This window comes from Mustelus asterias, chromosome 12, assembly GCF_964213995.1.
Source record: "Mustelus asterias chromosome 12, sMusAst1.hap1.1, whole genome shotgun sequence".
In the NCBI taxonomy this organism is placed as follows: Eukaryota; Metazoa; Chordata; class Chondrichthyes; order Carcharhiniformes; family Triakidae; genus Mustelus; species Mustelus asterias.
Genome location: NC_135812.1, coordinates 76,822,423 through 76,844,459, shown reverse-complemented (window position 1 = coordinate 76,844,459; position 22,037 = coordinate 76,822,423). Strand labels below are relative to the sequence as shown.

General features: G+C 43.2%; 1 protein-coding gene across 1 annotated transcript in view; it reads left to right on the top strand.

Annotated features, from left to right (window-relative positions):
• Positions 1 to 22,037, top strand: part of LOC144502044 (glutamate receptor ionotropic, NMDA 2C-like) — an 80,047-nt gene that overhangs the window by 18,544 nt on the left and 39,466 nt on the right. Inside the window, exon 3 of the mRNA XM_078226055.1 lies at positions 11,722 to 11,836. Coding sequence (XP_078082181.1) covers positions 11,722 to 11,836 — 115 coding nt within the window. The remainder of the gene's footprint in view (positions 1 to 11,721; positions 11,837 to 22,037) is intronic.

Below are 22,037 nucleotides of genomic sequence, written 5' to 3'. Positions count from 1 at the left end.
GGAATAGAAAAGTCTAGACGCAACATCTGGTCCAGGAAATTTATTGACTTTTAGTCCTTTTCATTTCTCCAGCACTTTTTCATTGCTCATATTAATTACTTTAAGTTCTTCACTCTCATTAGACCCTTCAGAAAACTAATTACATCTTTGGTTCCCCACAGTTTTCAACATGTTCCCTTGTGTCTTCTATCGTAAAGTATTTGTTGAACATTTTATTCATTTTCTTATTCTCCATTACAATTTCTCCTGTCTCTGTCGTTAAGAGAGCCACATTTTCTTTTGCTAATCTCTTCCTTTTTGCATCCCTATAGAAGCTCTTACAATCATTTTTTTTACACACCGCTGGCTAATTTGCTCCAAGATTCCATTTTTACCTCTTCATCTATTTCTTGGTCATCCTTTTCTGGCTTTTAAGTCCTCCCACTCCTCATACTTTACTAAAATAAAAACAGAAAATGCTGAAAACACGCAGCACGTCTGTGGTGAGTTGTTCCACCGTGACTGTTTACTGTTTCATTACAGACAGTGAGCATTTTCATTCAGTTGCCGGCGACCAACAGTGACTCTTTGCAGTTAGTGGAGCATGAACCTTGACAGGAAATGGTTCATTATGGGACACACTTTAGTTCAAGAACAAATGAAGCTTTATTAATGTGTGATCGCTTCCACGGCTGCTTATTTGCTGTTTCCTGTGCTAGGTCCACTACATCACTTCTGGCGTATGCATTAATACAGCAGAACTCTGCGTGAACCAGTAGGAATAAATCTGCATACATAACTTTAACAATTGGCACTTTACAGATTGATAATTATAGATCATGAACCTTTACATGTACTAATCCATCATAGAGAATGACTTAAAATAAGAAATAACCCACGATAAACTGAAAATATTTATAAGTAATGATCCATTTTGGACAGCAACTTTTCAGAAGTAATGACTTACTATAGACAAAGACCCAATTTAGTTACTATTACAACATAGACAATAGATCCTTACAGGTAATGATCCATTATAAACTTTGACTGTTTACACTCAATGATCTATTATGCAATGAACTTTCTAGTTCACAAGTTTATAGTTCCGACTATAATTATTGGCATTTAATTAGTAAATATAATTTATTACCAGGAATATTTACACGCACTAGTTCATTAGACAATGATTCATTGCAGGTAATAATCCATTTTAGACATTGATGCTTTAAATAGAAGGAGCAAAATTTGACAGCCTCTGAAAACGGGTGTGGGGATAATGATAACAGAGGACCAAGCACTTGTTGTTCCTGGTGCAGGCAACACAGCAGCTCCGTATTATCTGCTAAATAACATGTTTTCAGCATGGAGCCAGTGCTAGCCATGCTGTTTAGCAGCTGCACAACTCAGCAGGCTAGCACCAGTTAAAGCAAGGCCACAATATTTAAAGCCAGCCTGCACCTCTTAAAGGTGATGCACATTGTGCTGTAGAGATCATGGAAGTCACTCCACAGCTGATTCTAATCTGGGAAATACATAAAATTGGCACAACACTGCGGGTTCCAATATTTTACTGAAAGTCTTGGTCAAGGAATTGCAGAGGAGCTCACTCCATCCACAAGGAGTCAGATGGATCTCCATACACATGATTAGAAATCATAGAAACCCTACAGTGCAGAAAGAGGCCATTTGGCCCATCGAGTCTGCACCGACCACAATCCCACCCAGGCCATACCCCCATATCCCTACATATTTACCCGCTAATCCCTCTAACCTATGCATCTCAGGACACTAAGGGGCAATTTTAGCATGGCCAATCAACTTAACCCATACATCTTTGGACTATGGGAGGAAACCGGAGCACCCGGAGGAAACCCACGCAGACTTGAGGAGAATGTGCAAACTCCACACAGACAGTGACCCAAGCCGGGAATCGAACCCAGGTCCCTGGAGCTGTGAAGCAGCAGTGCTAACCACTGTGCTACCGTGCCACCCCTAAATTAGATGACAGTGGGATCAGATTACTGTGGAGGTCAATGCTAGGACTCAAACCCCGAAGGGCGTGGATGCAATATCAAAAAAGGTTCCACAACTTCAGACAAATTCCTCTGCACAATTGTATGTACCTTTTAGAACTGAGGTGAGGAGAAATTTCTTCACCCAGAGAGTGCTGAATCTGTGGAATTCACTACCACAGAAAGTAGTTGCGGCCAAAACATTGTGTGATTTCAAGAAAAAATTAGATATAGATCTTGGGCTAAAGGGATCAAGAGATATGGGGGGAAGGGGGGATCAGGATATTGATTTTGATGATCAACCATGATCAAATGAATGGCAGAGCAGGCTTGAGGAGTCGAATGGTCTACTCCTGCTTCTATTTTCTATGTTTCTATGTTTCAACTTTACTGTTTGATTATAGATCATAAGACCATAAGACATATGGTGCAGAATTAGGCCACTCGGCCCGTCGAGTCTACTCCGCTATTCAATCATGGCTGATTATTTTTCTCATCCCTATTTTCCTGCCTTTTCCCCTTAACCCCTGATCCCCTTATCAATCAAGAATCTATTTATCTCTGTCTTAAATACACTCAATGACCTGGCCTCCACAGCCTTCTGCGGCAAAGAGTTCCACAGATTCACCACTCTCTGGCTGAAGAAATTCCTCCTCATCTCTGTTTTAAAGGATTGTCCCTTCAGCCTGGGGTTGTGCCCACTGGTTCTAGTTTTTCCTACTAGTGGAAACATCCTCTCCACGTCCACTCTATCCAGGCCTCGCAGTATCCTGTAAGTTTCAATAAGATCGTAGGATGAGAGGAGACCTAATAGAGGTATATAAGATGTTGAGAGGCATAGATCGGGTGGACTCTCAGAGGCTTTTTCCCAGGGTGGAAATGGCTGCTACGAGAGGACACAGGTTTAAGGTGCTGGGGGGTAAGTACAGGGGAAATGTTAGAGGGAAGTTTTTCACACAGAGGGTGGTGGGCGAGTGGAATCAGCTGCCGTCAGTGGTGGTGGAGGCAAACTCAATAGGGTCTTTTAAGAGACTCCTGGATGAGTACATGGGACTTAATAGGATGGAGGGTTATAGGTAGGCCTAAAAGGTAGGGATATGTTCGGCACAACTTGTGGGGCCGAAGGGCCTGTTTTGTGCTGTAGTAGAAAGAAAAGAAAAATCCCCCCTCATCCTTCTAAACTCCAATGAGTACAGACCCGGAGTCCTGAACCGTTCCTCATATGACAAGCTCTTCATTCCAGGGATCATTCTTGTGAACTTCTTCTGGCCCCTTTCCAAGGCCAGCACATGCTTCCCCAGATATGGGGTCCAAAACTGCTCACAATACTCCAAATTATTGTTCATAACTTTTAAAAGTGCATGGTGACACAGTGGTTAGCACTGCTGCCTCAAGTGCCAGGGACCCGAGTTCAATTCCCGGCTTGGGTCACTGTCTGTGTGGAGGCTGCACGTTCTCCCCGTGTCTGCCTGGGTTTATTCCGGATGCTCTGGTTTTCTTCCACAGTCCAAAGATGTGCACGTTAGGTTGATTGGCCATGCTAAATTGACCCTAGTTTCGGGGGGGGGAATTAGCAGGGTAAATATGTGGTTACAGGGATAGGGTGGGATTATTATCGGTGCAGGTTAGATGGGCTGAATGGCCTCCTCTCTACTGTGGGGGTTCTATGATTCTATAACCCTATTACATACAGTAACTTTTACAGGTAATGATAGACAGTGGTTTTCAGTTATTATTAATTCATAGATAATGATCATTTGCAACTAATAATCTATTAGTGACAGTGATCATTATCTTTTGCACATAAAACAAGATCCCTCATAGATTGTAAACCTTTCTTGGTAATGATCTATTATAGATCATGACCATTTTCAGATTATAATCTTTAAGAGGCAGTGACCATTTAGAAATAATGATTAAATATAGACAGTGACACGCTTCAGTTCACGAATCATTAAAGACAATGAACATTTAAAGTTAATGCAACATAACCCATCAAATGTGCAGACTAATGAAGGACTGTGACCCTGTGCTGGTAAGGATACAAAAGTGATGACCCTTTCCAGGTAAATGTATTTAAAAGTAACATTCTTCAGGGATAGTGAGGCTTTATAGGAAAAGATCCAATACAGGGTATGATGATTATTCAATTTCTGATCCATTATAGACAGTGAAATTTGACACATAACAGTACATTATGAACACTGACCCTGTAGAGTTAATGATCCATCACAGAGAGTGACATTTTTAAAGATAATTATCTATTAAAACCAATGACCCTTTACCTGTAATGACCCATTATAGAGAGTTAAGGTTTACAGGTAATTATCCATGATAGACCGAGATCCTTTTCAGTTAACAATATATTATGGATAGTGACCTTTTCAAAGTAATGACCCATTAAAGACAGTAACTCATTGCGAATAATGATCCATTATGGACAGTTATGTTTTGCATGCAAGGAGCCTTAATAAACTTTGACCATTTATGAGTAGTCATTCATTATGATCATAAACATTTTACAGTGAATGGTTCATTGTAGACAGTGATCTATACATGTAGTGACCCATTATGAATAGGATCTTTTTAAAGATAATAATCCAGGTAGTCATGTTTTGTAGGCAATGATCTATTATGAATGCTACAGGAGGTGTTCTATTACAAACAATGGAACTTTACAGATAAAGATCTTTTGAAGAAAGGGATACTTCACAGAAAATGATCCTTTACAGACAGTGTAGAGAATGATCTGTTAGACAGAGACCCCTTTAACAAAATCTTGCATTCATATAACACCTTTAACATTGAAAACATCCCAATTGCTTCACAAAGGCACTATCAAGGAAAATGTGACTGTGTTATGATCCTCTTGGAGAACAATAACCTAAAAAGAAATTTTCCAAGTGATCCCAACAGATAAAACCAGTGTATGAGATTTCACTTTGTATAAATTATATTTTAACATTCAAGCCAAAATTCAACATAAATTAGACATTAACAAGGAAATTGTATTCAATAGAAACCATATATTGCACTCTAAATGGCTGATGCAATAAAGATAGACCTCTCAGATTTCTTCACAGTCCATTTAGCATACATGCATTTCATCTCAGCGACAGGATTCCTGAAAACTCAGTGTTTCCCAGGTAGAGTTCAGTTCCTTTATTCACACAGGAGTTAGGCACAAATCCCCATCCAGCAGCCGTTTTTGTTTCACCTGAGTTCCACATATACCTGTGGAACCAAAGATATACCTTTCCTGATTCTTCTCAGTTCTACTCATAGAACCAACTTTTTTAGTCTTTGTTTCTGGTTGCGGAATAACTTTCTACCATAGCTGCCTTCCCCGCAGTTATTGTACTATTCTCCCCTCCTGAAGGCAAAAAGAACTCCAAGAATCTCCACCTTTGGCTAAAATTTGACCCCTCAGCTTTTTGGTTTATTTTTCCCAATCAGCTTCTGTTTCCCTAGCAACCTAAGTCACGTGCTGATTTCTCAGAAGTCTGATGTCACAGCTAGGAATTCCAGTTTACAACCACCCTCTCAGAAACCAGGAGTCTTTGTCTCCTTTTCAATTAGGCACTGTTTCAAAAAAAACAGACTTTGTAACCACAGTCAGTGCGTACAACAGCTGTGCCAACTACAGATTTCATCACAATAACGTCATTGCTGATGATTCACTGGCTGCAATTAAATAAGAATGGTAATCAGAATAATAAGCAGATGGGAGATGTCCCACCCAGCAGGTGGGACAGGAAAAGAAGGCAATAATGATATCTTGGTGAGCACTCAACAAGCCACAGCTAGGATACTGTATACTGTTCTGGTTACCATGTTACAGGAAGGATATGATTGCATTAGATAGGGGCCAGGAACACAGAATTTTAACTATCAGGAAAGATGGGATAGGCTAATACTTTTTCTTTGGAGTAGTTTAGACTGATGGGAGATTTAGTTGAGCTGTATAAGATTGTGAGGGCCAAGATAGAGTGGGTGTCGGTTAGCTCTGTTGGCTGGACAGTTGGTTTGTGATGCAGAATAACTCTAACAGCATGGGTTGAATTCCCATACCTGCTGAGGTTATTCATGAAGACCTGCCTTCCCAAGCTTCCCCCTCACCTGTGATGTGGTGATCCTCAGGTTAAATCAGCACCAGTCAATCTATGGTCATCTGGGACTGCAGTGACTTTACTTTTAGATAGAGTGGATAGGAAGGGTTTATTTCCCATAGCAAAGAGGTTAATATTTAGTGGGCATAAATTTAAAGCCATTTAGTAAAAGGATTAAGGAAAACGTTTTGGTTCCCTCTCCATAAGATAAAGTGATATCAGCACAAGAAAAGCAGCTGATTGATGAGTAGCTGGTGAATCGTTGTTTTGTAATTAGTAAGTTTAATAGTCTAATGCATAGAAGCATGGCACGGCAGATCAGTCCTGGGTGTTAATGGTATGTTAATTGCATTATTACAGTTGGGATATAACAGGTAGAGGACATTGATTAATTAAGTACCTTGAGTTTGGATAAAAAGAAGCATCTGGTAAACAGGATGTTGGTTAAGGAGGAGATGGGTATTTATAATGTTGTATTCTGTAAATAATTCTAGTAGTAAGTAAAATATTAAACAAAAAGAGAAAATGCTGGAAAGGCACAGCAGGTCTGGCAGCATCCATGGAGAGAGAGAGACAGAGTTAATGTTTTGAGTCCACGTGACTCCTCTCTGTTGTCTCGTTTCCTACTTTACCAGATGGCTTCAGAATGAATTAAATTGGTAGCAAAGGGTGGCTACCTAAAGGTGAAGGTTAAAAATTATTTTAGACAGAAGATTGTAATCTGAGCTACTTTTGTGAAGAAAGCAGGGGTAAAGGGTCAGGGTAAAAGCAAAATACTGCGGATACTGGAGTCTGAATCAGAAACAGAAAAATGCTGGAAAATCTCAGCAGGTCTGGCAACATCCGTGGAGAGAGAAACAGACTTAACATTTTGAGTCCCGAAATGTTGGCTCTGTTCTGTCTCCACACATGCTGTCAGACCTGCTGAGATTTTCCAGCATTTTCTGTTTTTGTAAATAGCCAGGGTATGGTTACCCACTAACGTTCTCTGAATCTGAACCTTCTGACCAGTGGAAAAATTAAATGGGCGTGGGTTATGCCCTTATCAAAGAGAAAACAAAGTCTCGCCTTGGCATTGTCACTTCCTAATAAAAGTAAAATCCAAAGCAAAGTATTTGTGTGAGCTGGACGCCTGCCAGTTGGATAGTGATGAAGGCTTGGATATTCTATTAAGTTTCTTGATGAAAGCTACAAGAAAGATGATTTATTGGATGCCTGTGAGATATGGTGAGACATTGATAGATTTCAAAAGATGGATGATCATTCATGCCATGGATTTCATCAGACTGCATAAAAACATTGCAAAAATTCAATTTGGAGAACTTGTATTCAGTGCTTTAAATTGTGTTAAGGTATCACGGTTTGAATCGGCTGTTACTCTTAGCTGGTGTTTGGTTCTCAGGAAAAGGACACAGTCAAATGTATGCTGTTTTTAAAATGAAGTTCTTGAAGGCAGCAAATTCCAGCAATTTTTATGGCCCACGCAGGATAGTCTGTGGTATCAATATGGATGGGGAGCTCGATGATTGTGGCCATTCAAGATTGTTCAGATATGGGGCACAGGCATCAGTACGAAAGAGTTGCAGACAGGAGGATTAAGGCGCTTTTTAGAGGCCGCAGCAAATAATAGGATTGAAGTAGCAATGATAGATGAATGGACCCCAGGAATGCTAGGCCAACAGTTAACAAGTGCTTCAGAAAATATCATTCTGCAATCAATTCCCAAAGCAGAATGGCAGGGTTTTTGAAGAAATGCATGACACCAAGAATTCAGAAGTTGAAGATGATCCAATGGTTAGTCTGAGGGAACTGTCATAGCCACAAGAAGCTTCAGTCTAGTAAGGGGCATATTAGTTGCAGTTTCATTTAATTATGCTGTGTTAGATAGTGGTTGCAGCTCAACTGTGTGTGGAACAGATTGGATAAAATATTATTTAGGTTCATTCAGTAGTAAAGATTGTAGTAAGGTCAGGGGGCATTAAAGCTCTATCGGTTTTAGGTATCTCAAGTGAGGTGTCCTTGGTGTTGAGCAAGCCTTCGCTGAAAAAGGCACAAATGAAATTGAAATGGATAGGGAACCTGATAAAGCAATTGTTTTTTTGGCAAGTCAGTGGATCTGCAGTTTATCCATCAGGACAGTATTGCAACCCCTTAAAACCTAACATTTCTAATCAGAATGTTAAAGTGTTAATGGCATCAGGTGATAAGAATCAGAGGGCAAAAATGCAAATTGTCTTAAAGTTGCAGACAATTTGCTCACCCTTGTTGCAGATTAAAGGTCCTACTAAAGGATGTACTTTTTTTATTATGAACATACAAGTCTCATTGAAGAGATTAGTGCAAATTGTGACATATAAGTAAGAAGTATTAGGGAGACCACCACCGCCCAATTCTACGCCTTCCATTGGTATGAGATTTTAATGAAGTAGTGGCCATGGATTTAAAGCTGTGGTAAAATGTTTATTTTGCGCTTTATAGACATGGCAGTCAGATTCAGTCTTTCTCCAGTAATACATGGTAAGGATAAAAGGGTGATTATAAAGAAATAAACTTGGAGAACCAGCTAAATTTCTGACTGACAATGGGGTGGAATTTGCCACTGATGAAAGACGTGTGAAACTATGAACATTGAGGTCAGGTACACTGCAGTTAAAGGTCCTTTCAGCAATGGACTCTACAATGAGATGTTCAATAAGAGTTTAGCTGATTAACCAAACTATGAGTTGACAATTGTGCTAGCATGGGTGGTCCATGCAAAGAACTTGCTTCAGACTATGGGTGAGTACAGTCACTACCAATTGATCTTGGGAGAAATCCCAAATTGGCTTTGGGCTGTGTGATTGTTCCCCTACCCTGGAAGGAACTCCAATTAGTTCCATTTTCAGAAAGTTAAAAAAGTGAGATTCGATAGAATTGAAACCAAACGAGAAAACGCTGGAAAATCTCAGCAGGTCTGGCAGCATCTGTAAGGAGAGAAAAGAGCTGACGTTTCGAGTCCAGATGACCCTTCGTCAAAGCTCTTTCTGTCCCATAAATTTCTGATTCTACGAATCCATGATCAACTGGGAAAAGCAAGTTGCTGTCTGAAAGGTCGCAAATTTCTTCAGAGTCCATGGCAGTCTTCTGCAGCAAATAACCAAGAACGAACAAAGAGGCAAACCATATTACATTTAATAATGAATAATTAGCCAGATTTAGTTAACAGCCTAATGGGTGTGTGAGCATTTATCTAACAGTTTAAAGTTCTATTTGAAAGGAAGAAACACCAAACGGCTACCCAAATTATAGATTTATGTATGGCTAACTTCAGTGGGATGAAGACGGATGTAAACTGAGCAAATCTGTTGATGGAGAAAACATTCGAAGATCAGTGAGAGGTGTTCAAAAAAGAATTTAATGTTATAGATGGCCAGCTTATATCCTGAGGAGGAAAGAGTTCTATTTGCTAAAACAAAACAGCTATGCAAGGAACATGCAAAACTAAAGAAAAGGCAAGTAAAGAAAACAGATCCAGGTGACTGGGAGAGATACAAAGAACAAGAACAGGTGACAAGAGGAATGAAAAGAATCACAAACAGGTTCTCCTCTGCATTAGCTGCAGCCCCTACCTCCAACACCCAATTTGATGTTGTCACAAATTTTGAAATTGTGCTCCCATGCTCTGTATCTATATCACTAATATCAGCAGCGATCCCAGTGCTGATCCCTGTGGAATGCCCACTCTGAGTCTCTACCTTTTAATGCCCTTGTTTTCTGCTCTGTGGCCAGCTTGCTTTCCATTTTGCTTACTCCACATTCTCTGACCTTAATCCATGAGTCTGGTATATGGTATCTTTATTGAAGGCCTTTGAAAATCCAAATACTGGTCGACTGGTTACCCTTATCTACCTTTTTCTGTTACTTCTTAACCTCCCCTGTCTGGTCAATGTGCTGAGTGGAATTCAAAGTTGCCCTCATTTCATTAATTATCCATGGCTAATTCCAGGGCTAATTATTGGCTGGCTAATAAATTTCTCCTAGACTCTAACCACCATTTTCTATATATCCCATGCTCTATTTTGTTGATTTCACAATATTGTTTTCACTCAATCTTCCCAATTTTATTCGCATCACTTTTTAAAAATTGGATTTTAAGTTAAGTCCAAAGATGTGCGGGTTAGGTGGACTGCCCATGCTAAATTTCCCCTTAATGTCAGTGGACCAGCTAGGATAAATGCATGGGGTTATGGGGATAGGGCCTTGGTGGGATTGTGGTCAGTGCAGACTCGATGGGCCGAATGGCCTCCTTCTGCACTGTAGGATTCTATGATTTTAATCCAATGTAGGTGTTTGGTTAATGGCCTTCTCAAACTTAAATCTTACTATGTTGTGATTGTTAGGTTGGTTGGCCATGCTCAATTTCCCCTTAGTGTCAGGGAGATTAGCAGGATAAATACATGGGGTTACTGGGATAAAGCCTGGGTGGGATAGTTGTTGGTGCAGGTTTGATGGGCCAAATGGCCTCTTTCTGCTCTGTGAGTATTCTAAAGGGGAGCGAGTACATTTCAGCTACACAAAGCCCTAGTAAGACCATGGCCAGGATTTTGTTGGATTGACTGGGGCTCACCCACCGGCTGGATAACTAGCAGAAAGACGCCAAGAGTTCTGTTGTTGGGGTCACAACAGAATTAAGTGTTTAATTTGTTGCTGTCAGACCTTCCCCACAATTGAATCCCTGGCAGCTCCCCTCCCCCCGAGAACTAGCTGCCAGCCAATCAGAGCCTAGCAGTTGGTCATTGTCACCAGAGGGAGCAGTTGCAGTGACTGCTGGTGCCACTGCATCCACCCAAGGCCCAGGATGGTAGAGGGACACAAGGCCACAGTTGCGTGAGGATTGGGTAGAGATTACAGGAGATTGGGGGGGGGGGGGGAGTTGGAGGTAAGGGTCGAGGGCTGCCTTTCAGTGCTGGCACCCTTGAGCTGTGTGGCCTCCATTTAAACCCTCATCCACCACTAAATTGTGGGATACGCAAAGAAAATGGATGCCAATTGCCTCATTAATTAGCTTAATTGATATCCCGGCAGCTAGGAATCCTGCATCAGTCCCTTCTGCCCTCTGACTTAATTAGGGGATGTTTTTTCACTGCCAGGAAACTGGCACAGGGTTTCACCGCTGATTCAGTGGACCCAACCACCATTGCTGCCACAACAAACTAGACAAAATCTAACCCCACATCTGGATTCTGGGTATAGTTCTTGGCACTGCACCTTATGGGGGTTTTATTGGCCTTGGAAGGAATGTCACAAAGATTCAACCAATTTTGTTGCAAGGCCCCTTATGGTTAAATTATGCATAAATAAGACTTTTTAAACACTGAAATGTATCAAATTAATGGGTGACTTGATTGAGGATTTTATGATTTAGAAAGGAAGTGATAACATAAATAGGGATAAACCTTTTTTCCACCGGTCGGCAAGTTTATGACCAGAAGGTGTCACTTTTTAAAAGCAGAGCCACATCAACATGGATTAGATAGGGAGTAAAACTCCCTGTATGGTGAGTGGCGCAAGATTGAGTTAAATATGTATCCTATATATTCTGTCTCATTGCCCTAACAATGATCCTGATATATATTTCACAGGCACATGTTGAACATTAGCTGGGAAGGTAAAGATTTCTCTTTCAACGAGGATGGCTATTTGGTGAGACCATCAATGGTTGTGATGACGTTAAACAGAAGCAGATTTTGGGAGATGGTGAGTATTTGATGAATGTTCCTAAACTAGAGACCTGGTGAAGCTGAGGCTTAACTATGCCTTCTGCACATTCATTGCACAACACTGGTTCAAATTGGTCAACATGTACTATGTTTCAGGGCAATAGGTACTTAAAGTGCTTAAAATGAAAGTCAAAGTGTGGAGTCAGAAATTGAGTGACAGAATGGATAGCAGGCTGACTACAAAACACAATAGAGAAAGAGTTAAAGGTAGTTCCTCAGATTGGCAAATGATGGGAAGTGACGTTCCACAAGGATCAATGGTGGAATCATTGTCTGCTTTAAAATTATTTGGATTCTGGAACCGGAAGTACAAATTCCAAAATTTACAAAAAAGCGACATCAAATGGGGAGGGGGTGGGGTGGGATGGGGTGGGATGGGGTGGGGGAGGTTGTAGGCTAAACAAACAAAATACAGAAAGTCATTCATAAACTTGAAGAATGGGCATGTAATTTATATTGAGGTTAGCTTGTCAGTAAGTATGATATAGTGCATTTTGGTAGGAAGAGTCAGGAGGCCACGCACTGTTGGAGGGGGGAGACAAAGTGTCGGATTTTCATGAAATAAAGAAGACCCCACAGACCGTTTGAAAATGGGCAAGATCCAGATGCAGAATTCTTGCTCCCATTTCTGCCAGATGGGGAAGTAGTCAGTGCATAAATCTCTCAGGAAGGAAATTGGAACTCACCAGAGCCACTTGAACTTAGTGCCAAGTTCAAACCAACTCCAAATTGGCTGTTGCAAGTCCCTTAACCTGCAATGTGGGACTCACAAATTAATGGAGTTGACACAAACCGTGGATACGGTCTGTTTAAGCATCCTGATTCGAAATCATTTTAATCCCCCAATCTTCAAACATTAAAAGACCAGGCTAAGCTAGAAGTGAGGTTTTAAAAATACCCTTTGCTGCACTGATTTGTTTGATAAGCCTTCTGATGTTGGTTAAAACAGAACTGCCATCTTGTCATGTAATTCCAATGAGACATCTTTGACATTTCACCAAGGGCAATCGTGTCATTATGAATATTTGGCTAAATTTTAAAATCTATAATTCATCTCAGTAGGGATTGATTTCATAGTTTGATTGATTGACAGTTTAAAGAGGCTATTAAAGGATTAGTTGCCTTTGTTGTCTGACTAGAAGTTTGTTTGGTTTTATAATAAATTAGCCACTTGAAATTTAAGAACTTTGGATGGGTTTCTTCAATATTAGTTTTATTTTTCACTGTCAACATGTATGAGAGGACTGCATTAGATCATTAAGTTCATTTTTCATCTCCACATAGCTCTTGAAGTCTGCCGATGATAAACACTGGGTATGCGGTAGCATGGGTGGGGGAGTTGTTGGTGCAGAATGAGGAGGCATGGGTGGTGGAGGGTGGGGTTATGAAAGTGATATGGGGTTATGAGGAGAGCACAGCTGGTGGGGAATGAGGGCCAAAGGACCCAACAGTGTCTAAAACAATGGGGACAAATTCCCAGAGAATGAAGGTGGACCTTCTCACTGGCCCACCTTGGCAGCTGCCCACATCCGTGGCCATCTAGGATTTGTTTCTGGAGATGGCAGACCCAACTCTATCCTACCCTTGTCTACTCAAAGTAAAAATTAAATTGAGGCAGATCTGCCAAGTCTGTAAAATTCCTGACTCGAACTATCTTGGGATACACTACAACACTTGTAGAGTATCCCACCCTCCCTCCTCCTCTAACCTAAAAAAAAAGACCCAGTGAGAGCAGGGCTTTGGAGAAAACAGGAGGAGGAAAGGTAAGTTTAAAATTTTCATTCACTTTTTTTTCCCCTGTGTGTTTAAAAGGGCAATTATGAGTGTGAGGCCAGTATGTTGTTCCCAATGTAGGATGTGGGAGGTCCTGGAGGCTCCTAGCCTCCCGGACGACCATATCTGTGCTGGGTGTGTTGAGCTGCGGTTCCTAAGGGACCATGTTAGGGAACTGGAATTGCAGCTCGAGGACCTTCGCCGGGTTAGGGATAGTGAGGAGGTCATTGACAGGAGCTATCGGCAGGTGGTCACACCGGGACCACGGGAGGAGGGTAACTGGGTAACAGTGAGGAAGGAGAAAGCTCGGTTGATGGTGAGCACCCCGGTGGATGTGCCCCTTAATAATAAGTACTCCTGTCTGAGTACTACTGGGGAGGACAGCCCACCTGGGGGAAGCAGCGGTGGCAGTGTCTCTGGAGCTGAGCCTGGCCCAGTAGTGCAAAAGGGTAAGGAAAGGAGGGTAGTGCTAATTGGGGACTCTACGGTGAGGGGGTCAGATAGGCGTTTTTGCGGACACAGACGGGACTCTCGGATGGTGGTTTGCCTCCCTGGTGCAGGGGTCCGGGATGTCTCTGGTCGAGTCCCAGAAATCCTGAAGGGGGAGGGAGAGGAGCCGAAGGTCGTGATGCATATAGGTACTGCTGACATAGGTAGGAAGAGGGAAGGGGTCATGAAAAGAGAATATAGGGAGTTAGGTAGACAGCTGAGAAAGAGGAATGCAAAGGTAGTAATCTCGGGATTGCTGCCTGTGCCGCGGGAGAGTGAGAACAGGAATCGGTGGAGAATGAATGCGTGGCTGAGGGACTGGAGCAAGGGACAAGGATTTGGGTACTTGGATCATTGGGACCTCTTTAGGGGCAGGTGTGACCTGTTTAAAAAAGACGGGTGGCACTTGAATCCCAGGGGGACCAATATCCTGGCGGGAAGGTTGGCTAAGGCTACTGGAGAGACTTTAAACTAGAAAGGTTGGGGGGAGGGAATCGAAATGAGGGGACTGAGAGCGAGGAGGTTAGCTCGCAAATAGATAAGGAATGTAGACAGGGTAAGAGGGAGGTTAGACGAGTGATGGAGAAGGGAAGTGCTCAGGCTGAAGGTCTGAGATGTGTCTATTTTAATGCCAGGAGTGTAGTGAATAAAGTGGATGAGCTTAGAGCGTGGATTGCTGCTTCGAATTGTGATGTGGTGGCCATTACGGAGACTTGGATGTCTCAGGGACAGGACTGGGTGCTTCAGGTGCCGGGTTTTAGATGTTTCAGGAAGGACAGGGAGGGAGGCAAGAGAGGGGGGGGAGTGGCACTGTTGATCAGGGATAGTGTCACGGCTGTAGAGAAGGTGGACGCCGTGGAGGGATTGACTACGGAGTCTCTGTGGGTGGAGGTTAGGAACAGGAAGGGGTCGGTAACTTTGCTGGGTGTTTTCTAGAGGCCGCCCAATAGTAACAGAGATGTTGAGGAGCAGATGGGGAAACAGATCCTGGAGAGATGTAGGAATAACAGAGTTGTCGTGATGGGAGATTTTAATTTCCCAAACATAGATTGGAATATCCCTAGGGCTAGGGGTTTGGATGGAGAGGAGTTTGTTAGGTGTGTCCAGGAGAGTTTCCTGACACAGTATGTGGATAAGCCTACTAGAGGAGAGGCTGTACTTGATCTGGTGCTGGCTAATGAACCTGGACAGGTGGAGATCTCTCGGTGGGTGAGCATCTTGGGGATAGCGATCATAATTCTATCTCCTTCACGATAGCATTGGAAAGAGATAGGATCAGGCAGGCTAGGAAAGTGTTTCTCTGGAGTAAAGGGAAATACAGTGTCATCAGGGAGGAAATTAGATGGGTAAATTGGAAGGAGGCATTCTTGGGGAAAAGTACCGAAGGAAAGTGGAGGATTTTCAAGGAATGTTTGTCTGGAGCTCTGCATGACAACGTTCCGATGAGACAGGGGGGTGTTGGTAGGGTACGGGAACCGTGGTGCACGAAGGTTGTGATGAACCTGGTGAATAAGAAAAGAGAGGCGTACAGAAGGTTCAGAGAGCTAGGAGGTGTTAAGGATTTAGAGGAGTATACGGGATGTAGGAAGGAGCTTAAGAAGGAAATTAGGAGAGCGAGAAGGGGTCATGAGAAGACCTTGGCGGGTAAGATTAAGGAGAATCCCAAGGCTTTCTACAAATATGTCAAGAGTAAAAGGATGAGATGTGAAGGCATAGGACCCTTAAAAGGTGAAGGGGGAAAAGTTTGTGCGGAACCGTTAGAAATGGCGGAGGTGCTTAATGAATACTCTACCTCGGTATTCACGGTGGAAAGGGATCTGGGTGGTTGTACTGCTGGTTTGCGGTGGACAGAAAGGATCGAGCATGTGGACATAAAGAAAGAGGATGTGTTGGAACTATTGAATGGCATCAAGGTTGGTAAGTTGCCGGGACCGGATGGGATGTACCCCAGGTTACTGTGGGAGGCGAGGGAGGAGATTGCGGAGCCTTTGGCGATGATCTGTGCATCGTCGATGGAGACGGGAGAGGTTCCGGAGGATTGGAGGATTGCAGATGTGGTCCCTATATTCAAGAAAGGGAACAGGGACAGCCCGGGAAATTACCGACCGGTGAGTCTAACCTCAGTAGTTGGTAAGTTGATGGAGAGGATCCTGAGAGACAGGATTTATGATCATCTAGAGAAGTTTAGTATGATCAAAAGTAGTCAGCACGGCTTTGTCAAGGGCAGGTCGTGCCTTACGAGCCTGGTTGAGTTCTTTGAAAATGTGACCAAACACATTGACGAAGGAAGAGCGGTGGATGTGGTCTATATGGACTTCAGCAAGGCGTTCGATAAGGTCCCCCATGCAAGACTTCTTGAGAAAGTGAGAGGGCATGGGATCCAAGGGGCTGTTGCCTTGTGGATCCAGAACTGGCTTGCCTGCAGAAGGCAGAGAGTGGCTGTGGAGGGGTCTTTCTCTGCATGGAGGTCAGTGACCAGTGGAGTGCCCCAGGGATCTGTTCTGGGATCCTTGCTGTTTGTCATTTTCATAAATGACCTGGATGAGGAAGTGGAGGGATGGGTTGGTAAGTTTGCTGACGACACCAAGGTAGGTGGTGTTGTGGATAGTTTGGAGGGATGTCAGAAGTTGCAGCGAGACATAGATAGAATGCAAGACTGGGCGGAGAAGTGGCAGATGGACTTCAACCCGGATAAGTGTGTAGTGATCCATTTTGGCAGATCCAATGGGATGAAGCAGCAGTATAATATGAAGGGTACCATTCTTAGCAGTGTAGAGGATCAGAAGGACCTTGGGGTCCGGGTCCATAGGACTCTTAAATCGGCCTCGCAGGTGGAGGATGCGGTCAAGAAGGCGTACGGCGTACTAGCCTTCATTAATCGAGGGATTGAGTTTAGGAGTCGGGAGATAATGCTGCAGCTTTATAGGACCCTGGTTAGACCCCACTTGGAGTACTGCGCGCAGTTCTAGTCATCTCATTACAGGAAAGATGTTGAAGCCATTGAAAGGGTGCAGAGGAGATTTACAAGGATGTTGCCTGGATTGGGGGGCATGCCTTATGAGGATAGGTTGAGGGAGCTTGGTCTCTTCTCCCTGGAGAGACGAAGGATGAGAGGTGACCTGATAGAGGTTTACAAGATGTTGAGAGGTCTGGATAGGGTAGACTCTCAGAGGCTATTTCCAAGGGCTGAAATGGTTGCTACGAGAGGACACAGGTTTAAGGTGCTGGGGGGTAGGTACAGAGGAGATGTCAGGGGTAAGTTTTTCACTCAGAGGGTGGTGGGTGAGTGGAATCGGCTGACGTCGGTGGTGGTGGAGGCAAACTCGTTGGGGTCTTTTAAGAGACTTCTGGATGAGTACATGGGATTTAATGGGATTGAGGGCTATAGATAGGCCTAGAGGTAGGGATATGATCAGCGCAACTTGTGGGCCGAAGGGCCTGTTTGTGCTGTGGCTTTCTATGTTCTATGTTCTAATATCCACCTTGTAGTGCAAAAACAGCCCTAAGTGTCTAAATGGGGCCAGAGTAATGGATCTAGGAAAACCAACAGATAAATCTGATGCTAAATTATAAGGACATTTTTTTAAGCAGACCCCAGAAGCAGATACTAGATGGCCATGGGTGTGGGCAAGTATCAAGGTGGGCTAGTTAGAAAGTCCACCTTGGTTCTCTGGGACTTTGTCCCCATTGTTTTAGACACTGTCTAAGCAAATAAAAGCTCATTTCTAGATGGATAAAATTGAAAAGCAGAACTTTAGTTAAACTTCTATAGAACCTTGTGTATATACCATCTTTCATACAACTGTGTATATTTCTAGAGGGACTGGAAAATGTACAAAAAACTTTTTGGAATGAAAGCAGAGCTGAGGAGTTCTAGTAAAAAAGATTTAACAGGCTGGGATCCTTTTCTCTAGAAAAAAGACTGAGGAGGGTGGCCTGATAAACATCTTTAAATTTCTGAAAGGTTTTGATAAGATAGAGATGGTGTTTCCACTTCTGGGAAAACCACAATTAACAGCTTTCAATATGAGATAGCAAAGAAATAAATCCAATCGGGAATTCATGAAAAGGCGTCTTCATCCGGGGGAGGCTAGAATGTGGAACTTTCTACAATAAGGAATACTTGAGACAATTGGTTTTGATTCTATTAGGGGATGCAAGATAAACACTTGAGGAAGAAAGGAATGTAAGGATCTTTGAGGTGGTTAGATAAAGTCATGTCAAAATAGGTTTCTATAGAACATAAACATCTGCATCGAGCCTGTTGCTGTGCTGCAGGTACTGCATAAAATAGGGACAAGAGAATCTTTTGATAGAAAAGATATTATTAAACTAGAAAGAGTGCAGAAAAGATTTACTAGGATGCTACCGGGACTTGATGGTTTGAGTCATAAGGAGAGGCTGGAGTGTAGAAGGCTGAGGGGTGATCTTATAGAGGTCTATAAAATAATGAGGGGCACAAATGAGCTAGATAGTCAATATCTTTTCCCAAGGGTAGGGGAGTCTAAAACTAGAGGGCATAGGTTTAAGGTGAGAGGGGAGAGATACAAAAGTGTCCAGAGGGGCAATGTTTTCACACACAGGGTGGTGAGTGTCTGGAACAAGCTGCCAAAGGTAGTAGTAGAGGCGAGTACAATTTTGTCTTTTAAAAAGCATTTAGATAGTTACATGGGTAAGATGGGTATAGAGGGATATGGGCCAAATGCGGGCAACTGGGATTAGCCGAAGGGCCTGTTTCCATGCTGTAAACCTCTATGACTCTAACACCACCACCTACAAATTCCCCTCCAAGCCATTCACCATCCTGACTTGGAAATGTATCGCCATTCCTTCACTGGTGCTGCGTCAAAATCCTGGCACCCCAACTCTGACCATCACTCCCCCGCCCCACCCCCCCCCCTCCCCCAGCACTGTGGGTGTACCTGCACCACGTGGACGGCAGCACTAAACAGTTCACCACCACTTTCTTGAGGACAACACGGGATAGGCAATGAAAGCTGACACAGCCAGTGATGCCCACACCCCATGAATGAATAAAAAAATTTCAATCGCATGGTCATTCCAATTTCCCAGCACACCTCACTCGTCAACATCATTGTCAATTGTCAGTGCAGTCTTTCCGTGTTAACATAAATATTTAACAGTGGGGGTGTCTCTCCCTGCTATCATTTCCATTTATCAATGTCATTTGCCCATAATGCAGTGACAGCCTCTCCACTTTATTATACACATTCCGCAGTGTGAATCTCTCTCCATTATTAGTTTCATTCTCCATTGTACTTCTCTCATCACTTCTCATCCCCCCAGCATCATTCTGCCACCATATCATCCACATTCATCAGTGTTTTGTTGCTCATTGAAATTCATCTTGTATTACATTAAACAACAGATAACACACATACACCGCAACCACTCAGAATCAGGTCTTTGAAACACCGTATAGTTTCCATAGAATCAATTTAGTCTGTAGCAGCACTCAATTTACATTCTATCACTACACTCCATGGATATTACCAATAAATCGTGGTGAAGCTTACATTCCCATTCCCCATACGTGACTAGACAGTTATGTTCTAGGCCATTACAGACGTGGTGGAGCACATTCCATCACTATGTCTGTATATTTACATTTGCCTTGAACTGTCCAACACAACAGCGAGCTGTTTTAACTCCTCCTCTGCTGGTCCTACGGGTTGCCCAGGTAGTGTGAAACTTCATTCACACACACACAGACACACACACTCACACACAGACACGCACACACACACACACACTCGCACACAGACACGCACACACACACTCGCACACAGACACACACACACACACACTCTCGCACACACACACACAGACACGCACACACACTCGCACACAGACACGCACACACACACTCGCACACAGACACGCACACACACACACTCACACACAGACACGCACACAGACACACACTCGCACACACACTCGCACACAGACACGCACACAGACACGCACACACACACACACACACAGACACCGACACAGACACACTCACACTCACACACATACACGCACACACACACACTCGCACACACGCACACACACACGCACACACACACACACACACACACACACACACACGCACACACAGACACAGACACACACACTCACACACAGACACGCACACACACACACGCACACACACACACACAGACACACACACTCACACACACACACACACATTCCCTGGCTGCCAGATTTTAAACCAGCACAGAGAGAGGCAAGACTTCATGTTAAACAGCACGGATGTCACTCAGCCTGTGGACCAACCACATTCTGAGAATATCAATTAGGAGTATTGGTGTTTATTAATTATAATAAATTAGTTAACTCAGAATAACGATGGCAGAGCAGGTGATGTGTTGCGTTTGCAGTATGTGGGCACTTTATGATCACCAGTGTGATCCACGGCAACCACATCCGCAGTAAGTGTCTGCGGCTTGAGGAGCGTCAGTGAGCTGGAGGCTGACAGCATACATTGATGCAGGAGAGAGGGGGAAGATTTCCCTGGACACTTTGTTTCACAAGGCAGTCACACCCTTTATGATAGGGTCACCCGATTTGATCAGTATTTAGAGACAGGAGGTGTGACTGTGAATGAGACCGGTACGGGGATTGAGAAGGTAGAAGTGGAAGACCCTCAGCCGTTGCATTTGTCCAACAGCTTTGAGGTTTGAGCTTGTATGGATGAGAGTGGAGGCTGCAGGATGGATGAGCCATGGTAGCATGGTACAGGAAGCTATTCAAGGGGGGCACTATATCAGATTGGCCAGCAGCACTTTAAGGTGGGACTTCCTTCCAAGTGAGGGGCTGAAGTCCCACCTTAAAGCCTCACCAATTTGAGCATAAAACATGCCTTCCAAACTACCCTGGTCCATATCTTGAGTTTACTATTTCAGTCTGCTTGCTTGAAAGAGGGTATAATTGTATTAGAAGCATTTCATAGAATGTACACTCGACTCATTCCTGGGATGAAGGGCTTATCTTATGAAGAAAAGATGAACAAGCTAGGCCTATATCCATTGGAGTTTAGAAGAATGAGAGGTGATTTCACTGAAACATGGAACATGCTAATGGAGTGCCGGGAGGATCTTTCCACTTTTGCAGGAAACTAGAACTAGGGGAGACTGTTTAAAAATAAGAGATCTCCCTTTTAAGACACATGAGAAGGATTTTGTTTAGTTGCTTGTCTATGGCATTCTCTTCCGCAGAAAGCAGTGGAGGCTGGTCAGTGAATTTGTTCAAGGCTGAGCTAGATTTTTGATAGCCAAGGGAGTCGAGACTTGTGAGGAACAGACAGGAAGGTGAAGTTAAGACTACAACCAGATCAGTCATGATCTTATTGAATGGTGTAGTAGGCCCAAAGGCTGAATGGCCTACTCCTGCTCCTCACAGAATTGTTACAGCGCAGAAGGAGGTCATTTGGCCCATCATGATGAGGATAATGGCCAATCCCCTGCCTTTTCTCTGTAGCCCTGCATATTATTTCTGTCCAAGTTATCATCTAATGTTCTCTTGAATGCCTTAATTGAACCTGCCTCTACGAGAATTCCAGGCAGTGCATTCCAGACCCAAACCACTTGCTGTGTGAAAAGGATTTTTCTCACCTCATATTTGTGCCCTCTGGTTCTTGATCCATTTCTGAGGAGAACAGTTTCTCCCTATCTACTGTGTCCAGTTCCATCTGGGTAATGTGTAAAGTCATTTTAGTCCACTCAATACAATTGTCCAATTGTAAACCTTGTTCTTGAATCCATAGTAAACTAAAATTACCAGCACAATTAACTGTAATAGACCACCATACCAGCTAGATGTACCATTGTGTTCATTACATCTGTAGATGTTGGGTTGTTCCAAACAATGGCTGCCACCAGTTCCCATGT